At 37.3% G+C, this 16952-nt stretch overlaps 1 protein-coding gene across 1 annotated transcript in view; it reads right to left on the reverse strand.

The window, feature by feature from the left end:
* abhd17c (abhydrolase domain containing 17C, depalmitoylase) overlaps nucleotides 1-11584 on the reverse strand; it is a 59706-nt gene extending 48122 nt beyond the window's left edge. The window contains exon 1 of the mRNA XM_065249446.2: nucleotides 10576-11584. Coding sequence (XP_065105518.1) covers nucleotides 10576-11060 — 485 coding nt within the window. The 5' untranslated portion in view covers nucleotides 11061-11584. The remainder of the gene's footprint in view (nucleotides 1-10575) is intronic.
* Nucleotides 11585-16952: the final 5368 nt, after the last annotated feature.

Here is a 16952-nt window from a genome sequence, read left to right on the forward strand (position 1 = left end):
ACTGTCAGCATTGAGGAAGGTTAAAGAGAGTCAATCTAAGGAGTCTACAGCACACAGTGTAGTAATTACAGAGGAAGTTCTGCAAGTACCAGGATTTAAAGCAAGACAAAAAAAGGGGTAGTGAAGGAGAAACAACATTTAAAGAGGAGAGAAGCAAGTGGAGAAGGAAATATGTATAATAAATTGGAAAGTTTAGCATAAAAAAGCCCATAGTGCACATTATGAGTTTGGGGGCATTGGCGAGGTCAGTCATTGACTTTGGGAAACGGGATGTGGCTCACAGTCATCTTGGCACTTCATGCTAAATGTATTCAATAAAGTTCACGTCTGGGCTTTGTGCAGGTCACGGCAGACTGAGTAAACAGTTTCTTTAAAGACTTGGCTTTGTGCTAAAACTGGAATAAGGAAAAATAACCCTCCCAATACTGCTTCAACAAAGTTAAAAACAAATTATTCTGCAGGATGTTACTTTATGTACAAAGACGACTTCTCTTAAGGGTATTAAACTTTTAGTCAGGTGGTGTGTTTTGGCGCATGTTGACATCAGTATGTGTAGTTGAAATAAACCTGATTTTGACTCTGAAAATAAACCATCTTAGCTAAGAAGCTATTTTTGTGATTCCTTACAGCTAGAATTGATTTTTCAGTTTACGGCATTGTGAATGGATTGAATGGTTCAATATGAACAACATAGAATCATTATAGGGAAAATTACTGTTTATATGCGGATGGCTTCGGGAAAAGCTCGATCGACAAGTCGTGCCTTTCATATCAAGGACAACATTTAAAACACTAAAAGCAAATTTGTTCATTCTGCTTATAAAACTCCACATTCTGAAGAAACCGGGTAACAGATGTGAAGGTGCCATAATTAATCGCCGCCTTCTCACTTCGCTACTTGATGATTCAATAAACTGGTAGCATCTTGAATGAAGCAGATCAAGTGCCTAAAGGCTACAAGAAGCGCAAACAGTGAGGCTGTAAATAGCTACCTAAATAACAAGATGATTTTCAGGCTTTGAAAATAAGAGTTAAAAGTATTACATATATACATACTCCCCCAGTCCCCCCATACCATTAACTGAAACTAGAAGAATAAGAAAATCAGGGACTAGTTGCTAAACAAAAGTTTGTTATATAAAAATTCAAACAAGATTTAAAACTAAACATTTTGACTAAAGCACCGTAAATAATGTATGTGGTCAAAAAGATAAATAGGCAGCACTATAGTAATATTGGCATTTTACCCATAACCATTTAAAAACTTATTTCCTAAAAGCTCTTATAAAAAGGTTAAAGGCCAAACTAGTGACCTTGATGGCTTTAAGCGCACTTTTGACTTTGATGGTTTTTTTAAGTAGTACATTTGGGCACTATAAGAGGATGAGTCAAATATTTTTCCCAGAAGAGAAAGGGCACGTTAAAAGCATAGTTTATAATTGTCTAAGGTACTTCAGTCAGCTTGGAAAAGTACACAACTATACAGATTCCCTTAAAAGCTAAAAAGACACAAACCACACAAGGCCAATTTTGATTTTATGGGGCCTGTAAAGTTCAAAGACAGCTAAATCTGTAAATCTAATTTATTACTTGTGTACAACCCCATATTTTTCAAACACCCGACACACCTGGACCGTTTCAGGCAGGTGCATACAGCCCGGAGAGGCTTGTAAGAATAAAATGCTGCTGACTAAATAAACACACATTTCACAGGCTACAGCAACAAGCAGAATGACTTCCTACCTTTCAGCTATTACTATCCCCTACAGTACATAAAGAATAAAAGGACTTCAATTCTCTTGAACTGCTCAAACCACATATTTAATAAAAATGTAAATGCTCCCAACAAAATCATTACAGATGGTTTACTGAAGACAGATATAAAAGATTTTTCTTTGGACTATCCAGGTAATTCTAAATATTGTTTTTAATGCGCTAACTTCCATGCACAGAAAAATACTTTTATGCACGACCTAAGAGGAACCACAGAGAAGGTAAATAGTGCAAAGTGTCAAATTCTTTGTGCATTATCTTACTTCAGCAAAGAAACCGCGTCTAACAACCCGGATAAAACTGCCAATTATTGGATGAAGCAATTGGCTGCAAACAGGTGCCAGGTGCCGATATGGTAATACTTAAAACAGATTAGCATTAAAATGTACTGTGAGCAGTGTTCTTAGTTTAATGACTTTTCGTTTATTCAAATGAGTTTAGAGGATTTTGCCTTTGCATTGAATGCAAATAGGAGTTCAACTTCAGAGAATTTATGCTAAACGTTAAACCCACATCAATAAAGGAGACAGTGTGTCAACTTTTAGTTTAATGAAATTAAAAGAAAAAGCAACTAAGAAGCCACCTGCAACAATCAGGACAACTATACCCTTGGATTTATAGGTTACATACAACAAGGGCTGTAACAGTGGCAGTATTTTACCAGCACAATGGTAATGCACCAAATTCACCATGGTGGTGTGGTGATTACAGAATGTGTGTTTGTGTGTGTGGTACTGGGTACATACACTTTTTTACATACGTGCAAGGTCAAATGCACAGCCTTGAAAAACAGCCTTGTTTATTTGACTTGTACATGTACGCTCTCAACACTGTAGCCCATTGAGTTTGGGGCTTCTATTTTGTTGATACCCAACACTCTTACCATCATAATGCTTAGGCAATCTATCCCTTGCACCTTATACGTAACCTTGCTCACACATCTGAAGGTTTTGACCAATAAAAACCAATTTAAATGACTGTAACGCAACTGACAACTACGCCCGAGCCCACCTCTGCAAGAGGGCCAGGGCGCAATTAACCAAACGCATGGTACGGAGCAATCATACTACTTATCAAGCGAACCAGGCTTTGGGGGTCAAACATGCTCAGGCACAGCTCGGTTTGGATAATGTGAGTGCACCCTAATTTTATAAATTGTGTTCCCTACACTGTAAAAAAATTCCGTAGAAATTGCAGCTGGGTTGCCGGTAATTTACCGTAGATTCAAATTTATGTTTTTAACTGGCAACATTTTGTTCAAAGTTAAATGAACATTAAACATTTACAAGTCTTTGTCTTTATAGAGTAAAACTAAAAAAACAGCATCAAGCAAAACATTCTGGGAAACTAAATCTGAAGCAAAAAACAGAAAAAGGTTGATGATGACTTCTGGTTCCCAGAATGCTTTGCATGAGGCTGTTATTGTATAGTTTTATTCTGTAAAGATAAATACTTGTTAAAATTTAAAATTGATTGAACTTTGAACAAATTCTTGCCAGTAAATTACATAAATGTAAATCTACGGTAAATTACCGGCAACCCAGCTGCAATAACATTGTAATTTCTACGGAATTTTTTTACAGTGTAGGATGAGCCAGAGTTTTTTTTTTTTTTTTTTGGTTCAGCTTTGTGTCCAGCGTTTACAAAATGTTTACATTTTGATAAAACAAACAGTAAATATCGCTCGGGCCATGTTTAGGCATTTAAAGTTTCCATACTTCCTAATAAATCAATGTAGAAGGTTACAATGCTTTCACGTCTATGTAAACTAATTTCACAATCCAGTGAATTTAAAATGTCCGTCATACGTGATAAACTGTTTAGAATAATTATGATCTTTGTACTACCAAAAAACATGACATTAAACAAATTGCTGAATAACAAACTTCTAAGCACACTGTTTATTCGGTCAAACAGTGGGGCAACCGTTTATGCTGCGCAGTTTTGGAATTCGCCCTCCATCTGTGTGTGTGTGTGTGCGTGTGTGTGTGTGCGTGTGTGTGTGTGCGTGTGTGTGCGCGCGTGTGTGTGTGTGTGTGTGTGTGTGTGTGTGTGTGTGTGTAGAGACGAGTATTACAAAAACTAGCGAACAAAAAATCTTTATGACAGGGCACATACAAACAAAATGATCTCCACAGTATTTTTTCTAATAAAAACATTTGTTTATGCCTTCAGTGTGTATGTGTAGATAAGAGGCAAAAAACAGGTCTTATCTTGCTTATCTTAGAAAGACAGTAACCTTAATTAACCTACTTAAGTCTGTGTCAATAAAGTTAATCAAACAACCCAAGACAAAGAGAAAATCACTGCTGTAGCTCTAAAAAATTATATTTATAAAAATAAAGAGAGTGTTATTAAATTATTCCATTTCTGTAACTAATGATAATTTTAGACCTTTCTTAAATGTGCAACTTCATTTTTTTATATAAATGTTTGTAATTTCTTTATTTGTTATTAGATTTTTCCCCACCCCATTTTTTTTTGCTGATCCAAAAAATTATTGGATCCGTGCCTCAAAAACCTTAATGTGATCCGAACCGTGAGTTTGGTGATCCAACACACCCTTAACCTCCTAAGACCTGGAGGTCCACATATGTGGACATATTTTTTTGTTGTTTGCACCATAATACTTAATTCTGTGTAACTGGAACATGTTGTACACAAACATGGAAAAATACACTGCTTCATGTTCTCAGAAAAATATTTGTTTTTATATTTATTGGTTCTTCCTAACCCCAAAATAGCTGGTAGAAATCTGAAAAAAAATACAAACCAAATCTCAGGAGGATAATGATCAGCTGATACCAATGCCCGATACTGATTCTTCAAGCTAATACGCAAGCTCTTTGATGACTGTAACTGTTAAAGGTGACATAGAATGATTGAACGGAGTATTTAGCCTTGTTCTGTGATGTGTCATGTAGACAAAAATGTTTTTGTTTGGGTCTGTAATGCCTTAGAAGCTTCCTAAAAACCTCTCTCAGATAGCTCTATTAGGGTGGGGGATTTTAAACAAGTGGTTTTGCACCTATTTGGCTCCCCCTACTGGCTTAACTTGCAATCTCGATAATAATTGGCTGACTTTGCTGCCACTCAAAAAATGTAGCCAATTATTTTAAAGTGGAGGGGCAGGGAGATGCCTGTGATGTCATAAGCATCAGTTTTTCAGATTGGGCTGTTTTCTGGCTGACATTTCTAAAAGAGGAATTTCTATGAGACTGAGATGTTTAGCATGTCTAGCACTTTTTGTATGTTTGTGAATGCGGGTAGACTACCATTATTCAACAAAGACAAGGTAAAAATGGTTTTTCATTCTCTGTCCCCTTTAAATTTTTTTCTAGATGATGAATGCTGTATACACGGTTTGATGGGAAGCGCGTTCTCATAGAAAATACACATATCTCTGTAATGGCAGGAAAAAAATAAATTCTGCAGGTTTTACGGGTTAAAAAAAATTCTCACACTTCATAAAAATTGTCTCCAATTGTGGCCGAATTAAGGAGCCCTATGATGACAAGTTAACAAAGATCGGTTAATGAGATAAGCTAACTTAGCGAGTAAGGATCAAGTTATTTAATACCATGATTGACCGATACCGATCTGCGCCCGAACGATCAGAGCATCCCTACCTAATAGGCACACTGTAAACCCAAACAGAGCAATGTACTCATTCAAAATGAGTAAACTGTACTCAAACCAGTGAAAAAAGTTTATTCAACTTAAAGTTTGATGCATGTTCAACGATTTTACTGCTTTAAGTTCACCAAACAGAGTCAAAAAACTTAGCTAACTCAAAAATGTTATTTATAACTTCCAAATTATTTTATCAAACACTGCTAATAATTGCAAACATTTGGTTGTGATGAGGTTTATGACATTCAATCTACCAGTTAAGCCATGAAAGATTCTGGCATTGCAAATTTACTTCAGTTTAAAGTTAAATCAACACGATTGGTTGAGGAGGCTTTCCTGTTCCCAGCATGCTTTGCATGAGCCTGCAGTAAAGAGAAAGACTCAAGTGTTAAACATTCCCTCAATAATTGATTCTGAAGTTGGGTCATGATGCTGATTGCTTATGCCTGCAATCTTTACTTTTATCTGCTTTAGTTTATTCCATTTGACCTGTTTTTTATCTTGAACAGCACTTTAGTAAGTCAGGTGACTGTGTTAAATTGTGCTCTATAAATAAATGAACTTGAACTTTTTCCAGACTCCGTCCACCTGCCATACCATATGACCAGAAGCAAAGAGAGATCGTTTTGAGAAGGGGAGGAGATTTGCGTTTTTGATTAAAGATTATGGAGGGCACATTAATTAAAAAATAATGCTTGAACGAATGCTTGTGGGGGGAAAAATGCTGAATTATATGCTTTTTATGTATGCTTATTAACTCTTTCACCGCCAGCGTTTAAAAAAAAGTTAATAATAGATAATTCCATTTTGTGACGGACTTTTCATAGAGATCCCATTCAGAGCGATCTTTAAAACAGACACGGACATGCAGCCGCTTGCCATAGGGCAATACTTCCGGGTTTAAAAAGTTGCGGTAATAGCGTGGATAATAGCGGTATTGCGGAAAGACGGAAAATCTCGTCATTGGTGGGGAAGCGTTTTCTCTTAATTGACGAGATATCTCGTCAATGGCGGGGAAAGAGTTAATAGCCTTGTAAAATCAAGTTCATATTGCACATTTACTAGATGTACATTATTTTGCTAAAAACATCCAAATAAATGTCTGTGGATATTACTTAATTATTTATTACCTCCGCAACCCACCGCAGTTTGATACAGGTAATCAGTGAGTAAAAGCATAGATAAACAACGCTGTGTCAACAGCCATTTCATAAACTATAACAACAACATTATTTATTAATTATTCTGACATACAATACCAGTTAAGAAATTCAATGATATACAAGCTGTTTTGTTTGTTACTTTCCTGACTATTTATTATTCCAGTGATATCATTCAGTAAATTAACATTATTCTTCACTCTTTCAGACCCCTATTTATTAAATTGTATGCAAATAGGGAGTGATTGTTATTATTATAAGGGTTTGTTGAGAATCAGTAGTGTTGTAGTAAAAAAAAAACAGTAGTATAACAGCTAATAAAAACCTGTGCAGCATATTGGTTATCGAGCACATAAGCATCCAAATATTTGGAGTCGGTTTGAAAAAAAATCTGTATCTGTCGGTCACTAGTTTCCAGTAATTAATATTTCATTTTTATTACTGTGTGGGAACTACAACATAGTCTTGTATGGTAAGCAATTTTAAAAAAAGAAGTGCTGTATCAGATTTCTACTGTAGATGCCAATATTATATATTTTTTGCTGTGCTGTTTTTACTTTACGTAGTCCTCAGGCAATGCTGTAATTTTTCACATCAAGTTTTTAAGAATTATGTTGAGCGAATTTGGAGTTTAGTCAGAAGTCTATCTGCTCTTTATTACCAAAGCATAAATGCTTTGCCAATGTATTGCAGTTAGGGATGCTAAACAATTAATCGCGATTAATCGTTAGCAGAATAAAAGTTTTTGTTTACATCACATATGTGTGTAAACTGTGTATAATTAATATGTGTAATATATATATATATATATATATATATATATATATATATATATATATATATATATATATATATATATATATATATATGAACACATTCATGTATAGTTTTAAGAAAAAAAATAATAATATATTAAGTATTTATATTTATATATAATATAAATTATACATAAATATACAAATGTATAAACACATGTAAACATTTCTTAAACATATACATGCATGTGTGTACACTTATTTATACAAAGTTATTATACACAGTTCACACACATATATGATGTAAACAAAAACTTTTATTCTGCTAACGATTAATCGCGATTAATCGTTAAGCATCCCTAATTGCAGTATTCTGGTGGCAACAAGTCCATTTCAATAGGTTTATATCAACTGCCAGTAAAAAATGAGTGAAAATAAGGTGCAATAAATATTTGCTATAAACCCAAGGAGCATGAGAGTATCTTTACAGCTCTAATATAAATACCTAATTTCCTAATGACTTGTTTTCAGTCATGTTGGCCGACAGTGCACCTGACAAGACATTCAGAAATTAAATTGGATTGACCGTGTTTAGGTAGTGTGTACTCAAAAAGAAAGTTGGCGGCCATGGCAATCTTCAAAACCAATGAGTTTAGAGCTGTTTGATGTGCAATTTGCATAACTACAGGATGGTTGTTTAAAAAGCCATGAAAACCTCAACTCAGCTATGGTTCAAATGTTACCAATTTGCATTAAACAGTTGCATTCATTTCCATCCATTTAAAAATACACACAACAAGAACAGCTATGACATTAAACACTAGTGTACCTACAGTAAGTGTGAATGTGTTTAGTCTGTGAACTTTTGTTAAATGCAAAGCTTATTTTATATCAAAAGGTCACGTTCTTTCTGATACCATTTTTCAAAATTTAGTTTGTGTTTAAAGGCGTTCTAAGCGAATCTGCGAGACGTTAGTTTTTGTTGACGTTTGAATTGTTTTCAAACAGACGGAGTGTAGCTAACTCCTCCCCAGATAGCAAAAAATATCCGCATGGCTTCTATATGCCGCCAGCCCCAAGCTGTCGGCTATAGGTGCGTCCCGCTGGCGGGGATGAAACTTTTGCCGCTGAATACGTCACTCTCCTTTGTTGCGAGATGCCGCCAGCATGCAGCCGGCGGACCGACTGCTTAATTTATACAAAAGCGGCTGCCGCGGCGGTCAGTTACAGTTTGATCAGCGGACAGGCAGCAAGCAGATAGTGAGGAGATGTTTGCTGTATGTAACAAAAAATGTTTTATGGTCTAAAACGCGTCAATTCACTTAAAGCACCTTTAACTCTTTCACCACCAGCATTTTTAAAAAAAGTTGCCAGCCAGCGCCAGCGTTTTTCATGATTTTCACCAAAGTTTAATGCCTTCCAGAAAATGTTCTTCTTTAAATATATAAACATACAATATACCAAATGAAAGAACAGACCCTCTGCTTTCAAACAAAAAAAACGTTTCATCCTACCTTTAGTGGTTCTTTTGCAATCAGCTTTTGAATATGGGTAGGTTTTTGCAAAAACACCATATTTTGAGCAAAAAGTATAGATAATTCCATTTTTATGACGGACTTTTCATAGAGATCATATTCAGAGCGATCTTTAAAACAGACACGGACATGCAGCAGCTTGCCATAGGGCAATACTTCCGGTTTTAAAAAGTATCCACCACCTGGTGGATAATAGCGGTATTGCGGAAAGACGGAAAATCTCGTCATTGGCGGGGAAGCGTTTTCTCTTAATTGACGAGATATCTCGTCAATGGCGGGGAAAGAGTTAATGTTGCTGTTAGCTAAGCACAAACGGCACTGCTAAGCTAAGCTGCTGTTGAATCACAACACACTAAACAACCTACACAATCAGATATCATTACGCATTTCTGAAGGAGGGACTTCATAGAACATGGAAGACATAAGCCCATTTTTAGGACCGTGAACACAGCGGTATAGAGATAAATAAATTGTGTGAAAAATAATGTGTTTTTTGCAGGTGAAACATGAACACATTATGTTTCGCACTGTAAACACAATCAAAGTTTCAAAAACACAAAAAAGAACGGGACCTTTAATAATCCAAAAAGTCTATGGGAAAAATTAATGGGCTTTTTTGAGAGGGAACCTGCATCCCGCTAACTTCCAGGTAGGCCTACAAAAATATGTCAATCCTGCGGCACTCCATAAACAGGGCCAAGTGATGCCTTGTCTGTTATTGGGCGTACACACCAAACGTAAATTCAACGATTTGCATGAGTAGATGACATACAAAGTCAATGCAAAGACACAAATAGACGCAAACCCACGCAGAGCTATGCAAATGACCCTAATGGTGTGGCGTGATGGCTGCGTAAACACATGCTATACGCCTCAAACGCGTCTTTGCACAAGTTGAAATAGTTATGTTCAATAGTCATAATCAACATTTGCATAACACAAAGTTAAATCCTGCGAGAATTGAAATCTAGAGCGAGAATTGAAATCTAGAGCGGGGAACACAATGCTTCACGTTTTGCGAGTATGAAGCATTATCCCTCGATTTAGATTACTTGCTGGATTTTACTTCGTGTCATGCAAATTTTTCCCTCAAATTAAATATTTTCAACTTGCACGAAGATGCATTTGAGGCGAAAAGCGCGTGTTTACGCAGAAATCACGGTGCCCAATAAGTGTCATTCGCATCCCCCGCAGAAGTTTGCATCTATTTTCGTCTTCGTATGCAAAATCTGCCCGCGCAAATCATTGAATTCGCGTTTGGTGTGTACGCCACATTACACTGTTAGCTGAAACAATCAATCAATGCTAACATGTTTCTAAAAATTGTCATATTTATACAGACATACAAAATGCCTCAAAGCTGTTTTATTCGGTCTGTAAATGGGTCAAAATATTGCAAACAGAGCAGTTCAAATTGTGAAATAATAATGTCCCTCCCCCAACATCAACTAATCATCATGGTCCATAAACGTTATTGGATAACGAATAATTATTTTATAACTATCATTACCCAGCTCATCAATCCATTGCACGGGTTTTGAAGTGATGATTTATCAACAGAATAATAAATAATGTAAAAACATTAATGCTTTTGTGCAATTTTACAGACAGGATGGGATGGACAACAATTCAGATTTTATAAGAGGATGACATGAACAACAAGTGGGGTTGGACATGCCCGAGTACAAATACAGATGCACCTGTTCAAAAGACACTCACTTGTTCCTAAGCACCTGCCAGGCCGCTTCAATATCAGCGTATAGGTTCTTCTCAGACGGTTTCCCGGTACTGACCCCATAACCCGAGTAATCGTAGGAGAACACGTTGCAGTTGATCCTGGATCCCAGGCCGATGTAGAAGCTGCACATCTGGCCCAGGTCCACGGCGTTGCCGTGGGAGAACAGCAGCGTGTAGCGGCTATTGGGCGCACATCGGACAAACATGCAGCCCACCCGGTTCCCGCGACTGGTTCTGGTCACGAGAACCTCGACGGCGTCGAGCTCTCGCTGCGAGTACTGCCAGTCGGCGCGCTCGGTCAGGTGCAGGCTGGACGCACCGCTCGTGTCCGTGTGGATGGAGTACGTGGGCTCTGGCGGCAGAAACGCTAGTTTGGCCGCTATGCGACTCGGACAGGGCGGGCAGCAGAAGAGCCAGCACAACTCGCCGAGAGAAAAGCTGTTCATTCTCGGGCCTTGCTCGGGCATGGAGGGCAATTGGCCGTGAGAAGATAACGGTTGATTCCGGTCGTTTGTGGGTTCACGAGTAAAACAAATGCGACAATTAAGCGAGGCGTCTCGAGGATGCTAGCAAAGCCGTGCTAAGGGGTTGCGGTTTTGTGGCAGTTTTTCAGTCACTAACATTTGGTTTTAAACATTTTAAAATTGCACGTTCCAATACACCGACAAATCGTCTCGGAGCCCCGTCAATAATAGGATGAAATGTTTAAAATGCGATCATTAACGGTCCACAGTTAACGTTAAGCTAGCCATCCACACAGAATGTAAGCTGCCATTGCTCCTACTAAGAATGACCAAATATGGGAACTTCCGGTAATGGCGGATATCCGACTCCAGCTGTCTGAGAGTGACGTCAGGACGCTTTTCCTTACACCGCCTGGAGAAACATCCTTTCTGGGAGCTAGCTAATATACAAAATCAGTATAATATAATATAATATAATATAATGCAATGCAATGTAATGTAATGTAATGTAATATATAACAACTTGCCCTGATATATCTTAAAATAAATCAGTGACCTTTGGTTTGCCTCAAGTTTTTAGTAAGGCATGTTTGTTAAAACTAGTTATATTTCCTATTTAAACTAAGCCTAGTCCTGTTTTAAGATAATCCCCGTCCGGGATACCACCCCATTATAATTTACAAATTATTACTAATATTGTGCTAGTGATTATTTGTTAAATATTAGTTACAGTGTTTTTTCTCATATATTAAGAGTATTTCGTAAATATTACATAATGTTATGTAAGAATGAAATATCATACCCTGACAGAAATGTTAGTATTTTAGCATTGTTGTGTTTTTATCTCCAGTTCTAAGCTTGGAGTCTTTAAGATTTTTAATATAAAAGTCAATTTTTAAAACACTTTTCATAGCCATTTACCAGGCGTGTGCACAATTCAGAATTGAGAATGACTCATGACTTCAATTTCAATTCTTGAATTTGAATTGATGTCAAAAACAGGATCTAGAATTACAATTCGAGTTTGAATTAAAGGAAGCAGAATTGCAATTCAATAGAAATTCAAAGAAATTCATATACATATTATACAGTATGTGAAGTGTTAAAAATTAAGCTTTACAGTATATGTCAGATATGAATGCATAACATATTCTATAAATTATATTAGTTTAAACTACTTGTACAGATTACATTAACAGAAAATGTTTATCCCCAGCAATTAATGTTAAAAGCTCTAGTCACATAACAAATAATTAAGTGACATCTTTTCCCGAATGCTTTACTTTAACCAAGTATTTAAAATGTTTGCCAAACAATTTGAGGTGGACATTTGTTTGAAAGCGTCTTTTCTACACAATTTCAACGCTGAAATTTTTAAGTTTCAGAAGTTCCTTTCAACTTCAGATTACGAAAATTTATAGATTTGACACCTGTAATAACAGCGACATGGAAAATAACAGCAGGCCTAAAAGGTTATCTGTACTAGTTCATTTTGAAGATATCTAATATTACAATATTCAGAACAAAGTGTCATTCATTGGGACTGATAATGCCTCCAACATAATAAAGGCATTCAAACTCTTCACACCAATGCATGTTGTTGAAAGTGAAGAGGAAGAGCAGGATGAGACATCTGATTTTAAAGTTGTGAATGTTGAAGAGGAGATGGTCTACTTTCCACCAGAGAGAAGCTCATGCTTTGTCCACACTCTTCAGCTTGTGGTTTGTTGTGCCATGGATGATGCTGGGCTCCATAAAAAATCTACAGGGCAAGGTCCAAAAATTTGTTTGTTTTTGTCACAAGCCCACACTGGCTACTGATGCCCTAGAGCAGGGTTCCCCAAATCTTACCTTGGAGGGCCGGAACACTACAGTGTTTAGGTCCAACCATAATCAAACTTACCCACCTGTGATTTTCTGGTGATCATGAAGACCTTGATAAGCTTGCTCAGGTGTGTTTGATCAGGGTTGGAGCTAAACTCTGCAGTGCTCCGGCCCTCCAGGGTAAGATTTGGGAAACCTGCCCTAGAGGGAGGGCAAAAATTTGCCACTCGCTGGAATAGCCAGTTAAAGATGCTGAGGTCTGTTCTCAATGTTCCAAGTGTTGTACTTGCTGAGCTCCATTGCCCCATCCAGGGGACATCATATGAGCTGAAAATAATCCAGGAGCTTTGTGAGGTATTGGACCCCTTTGAGTAAGGTACAGACAGATTCCAGGCTGAGAAAATAGTAACCTTCAGCTTCGTCATCCCTTGTGTCAGGGGCTTAAAGCATGCTATCAAAAACATGAAGATAACCGGTAATAAAAAGTTTATCTCAACAATATAACACATTCATGCAGATTAAACTATACAACAGTTTGTACAATTCACCAACTTTATACAAAAGCAAAACGCAACACGCACAATACTGCAGCAATAATATTAATTCACATCACTAAAACATCATTTATAATAGTAAAACCGTCAAAAGTACCTTTAATTTCCAAAATATACACTTTAGTTAACTACAGTTTTGAATGTTTATTTCAAAATACCCAGACGTCACGGGCACGCATTAAATCTTGGGATAGCCAATGCTTTGAAGTATACATCTACACTGTAAGAAAGCCTATAATGTCCCATTATTGGCCCACTTAGGGCAGCCCTCAGAAACCCCTCACCAGGCCCTGCACAGGCAGCTCTCACTCCCGCCTCTTATTTTTAGGTAGCCCCAGCATGTTTTTATGCGTTTGATTGGGGTTGGAGCTGAAATATGCAGAACAAGTGCCCTCCAGGAACAGGATTGGATTAATCTACAACATGTTTTCCATATAAATACTTTTCGGCTACTACAACTTCAGTCTTTGTGGAAAAAAAATCTTAAATAAATGCTGTCACCACCTAACTAATGTATTTATTGTGAAAATGTTACAGTCAAAGGGATTTCAAGCCAATGGATTTATTAAATATAAAACAAAAAAGTAATTAAAAAGTCCTGAAAGAGACTACAAATGATCAAAACATTTTTTTAACAGAGGTCACTCTTCCCCCAAGGTCTCTAAACTAAACAGACAGTGGTAGCACTCCTTTACTTCACCTGCTCGGTCGTGAATTCCGCAACCAGACCTTTATTTCATGCAGTGATGTCCAAACTCAGTCCTGGAGGGCCAATGTGCTGCAGAGTTGAACTGAAACTTCCCTCAAAATACCTGCCTTAAAGAATAGCCCTGTCCCAAATGGCACACTCCGGACTTGTGGACTTCCTCAGAGTCCACACTTTGATGACATCATGTAGTGCAGACCTATGGGACTCTTGACGCAAATCCAAGAGGGCGCAGCAGAGTCGTATTTTGGGACCTACTCCAGCGTCATGCCGGAAATAAGAAGAGAATTTGCCAATGAGTGTGAACTCCTCCCTGATGAGCAAACTTGGGAGGGTAAAAATGACAGATGGGACACCCTACGGACTTGTAGACTAAGCGAGTACGCTCAATTTAAGGCCACAAGACCGAAAGTCAGCATGAAGTGCGCTGTTTGGTACAGGGCCTATCTAGTCTGCCTAGAAAGACCTTGATTAGGGTCCTGTCCCAAATGACGCACTTCATGTGGACTTTCGGTCTCGTGGCCTTAAATTGCGCGTTCTCGCTTAGTCTACGAGTCCGTAGGGTGTCCCATTTGTCATTTTTACGCTTTGAAGTCTGTTCATCAGCGCCTCCTTTGCCCCCTTGATGCGGTCTTCGGCGAAGGCCGCACTGCAGCAGGCTTCGCGCACTTAACCAACCCAGATGTCCTTGCGAAAGGGCAATCAGACCAATCAGACGACGGAAGGGAGGAGTTCACACTGACGGGCAACTTCTCTACCTGTTTCTGGTGTGATGCTCGAGTTTGTCCCAAAATACAACTCCGGTGCACCCACGTGGACTCGCATCAAGGGTCCCTAAAGTCTGGACTACGTGATGTCATCAAAGTGTGGACTCTGAGAAGGACCACAAGTCCGGAGTGTGCCATTTGGGACAGGGCCTAGCTTGATCAGGTGTGTACGATTAGGGTTGGAGCAAAACTCTTTAGACACCCATGTCCTAGTGGCAACTTGTGCTTTACACCAACTAATGGTTCCTGGATAGGCAGTCTAACAGGAAGGAAATACCAAAAAAATTACAAAATGTCATATTTGTAATTATTCTTTTTTTTTAGAAGTAAACTGTACTCTTCTTGTAACATTTATGAACTATATAAAATTATATAAAAATTCTTAAATTAAAATCGAGCAAAACGACCCAAGAAAATAAGTCTGGTTTTTAGACAAAATGTATCAAATTTAAGTGAATTTGTGAATAAAACAAGCAAAAAAATCTGCCAATGGGGTAAGCACATTTTTCTTGAATTTTTTTTTTATTTAGTGTTTAAGAAAAATGTTCAAGATTTTTTGCTTACCCCATTGGCAGATTTTTTTGCTTGTTTTATGCACAAAAAATCACTTAAATTAGATTTTTTTTTGGTCTATAAACTAGGGTCATTTTGCTCATCAAGAAAAAGCATCTTAATTTAAGAATTTTTTGATATTTTTACTGAAAACAAGATAAAAATACTAATAATTTTTTTCTTGAAAATCATTTTATGCAGTGTTAAATTTTACATACCATTTTCAAAAGCAGTCAAACAGAACATGGGTTGACAACACAAAACCTGCATGGCCCCCAAAGGTCCAAAAGTTGTTCTGGGCCATCATGGGATTAATGATGGCAGTCTGCTAGTGTGGGCTGCTCACAGAAAGCCAGAGCTGAGCCCAAAGCTTTGGCCTTTACCTGGGCAAGCCCACACTGTGCACGCCCACTGTGCCCACAAAAAGCCAGCATGGACCCACAGTGGCATGTTTGCAGGGTATGGATCCTTGGTTTCAGAGGGGAAAAAGCCACATTTGGAGGCTTGTATGTGAAGGAGCCTTCGAATTGGGATAGCCTTCATGGCGTCCCGGTGATGTCATTTGCCTTCAAAGACACAGCCCCTGGATTGGGATGCACCCATAGATAAAACATTTGAGGAGCTAGTGAGAATTAGATGCAACAGTGTTTGCTCAATAAGTTTAGCATTGGAATAAATGATAACTGCATTTACAATGACTTTGTGTTATTGTATTAATTAGAAATGAAAATAACATTAGAACAAAACTAATTAAAAAACATTGCGGGGGTAATTTATTTCAAGTAATTTATTTGATCATTATCTATATTTTATAACAAAATGTATGCAGGGTTGAGGAGTGACTAGTTACATGTAATACAATTATCTTATTAAATTACAAAATTAATGTAATTCAATTACCTAACCCTAAGCAATTATTTATGTAGACAGCAGTATACATACACATATAGCAACAAAAAAACACACAATTTGTATTTAGTTGTATTACTGAGATAAAAATGTGTAATTCTATTAGTTACTAATCAAATTAAAAGGAAATTGCTTTGCATTGATAAAGTAATCCAAATAAATCCAAACCACATTTATAATGGATAACTTAAAACAGTAAGCAATTACATTTCCAATAACTTTCCTAACACTGAATATGTATGTGAGATTCTTACTGTTGTGTGACTGTGGAATTTCTTTGAATTGCCATGAATTTAATTCCACTTCCTGTCATTCCAATTCAACTTCCAGTAGGGTGGAGTCAATTAAATTCTAATTCTAATTCATGAATTGAATGGAGGCCAATTATAAAATTCTGAATTGTGCACAAGCCTGCCATATACATCAAAATTTTACTAACATCTTAAATGTAGAGAGAGGGAGAGACTGGATAAACTTTTCCAGGGTTAGGATTCCCAGTCTTCCTCATTCTTCCTATTCTCATCTAATCAGTACAAAGCATACACTGTAAAAAATTTCACTGTTAAATAACAGTAATATACTG

The sequence above is a fragment of the Paramisgurnus dabryanus genome, chromosome 2 (genome assembly GCF_030506205.2).
Source record: "Paramisgurnus dabryanus chromosome 2, PD_genome_1.1, whole genome shotgun sequence".
In the NCBI taxonomy this organism is placed as follows: Eukaryota; Metazoa; Chordata; class Actinopteri; order Cypriniformes; family Cobitidae; genus Paramisgurnus; species Paramisgurnus dabryanus.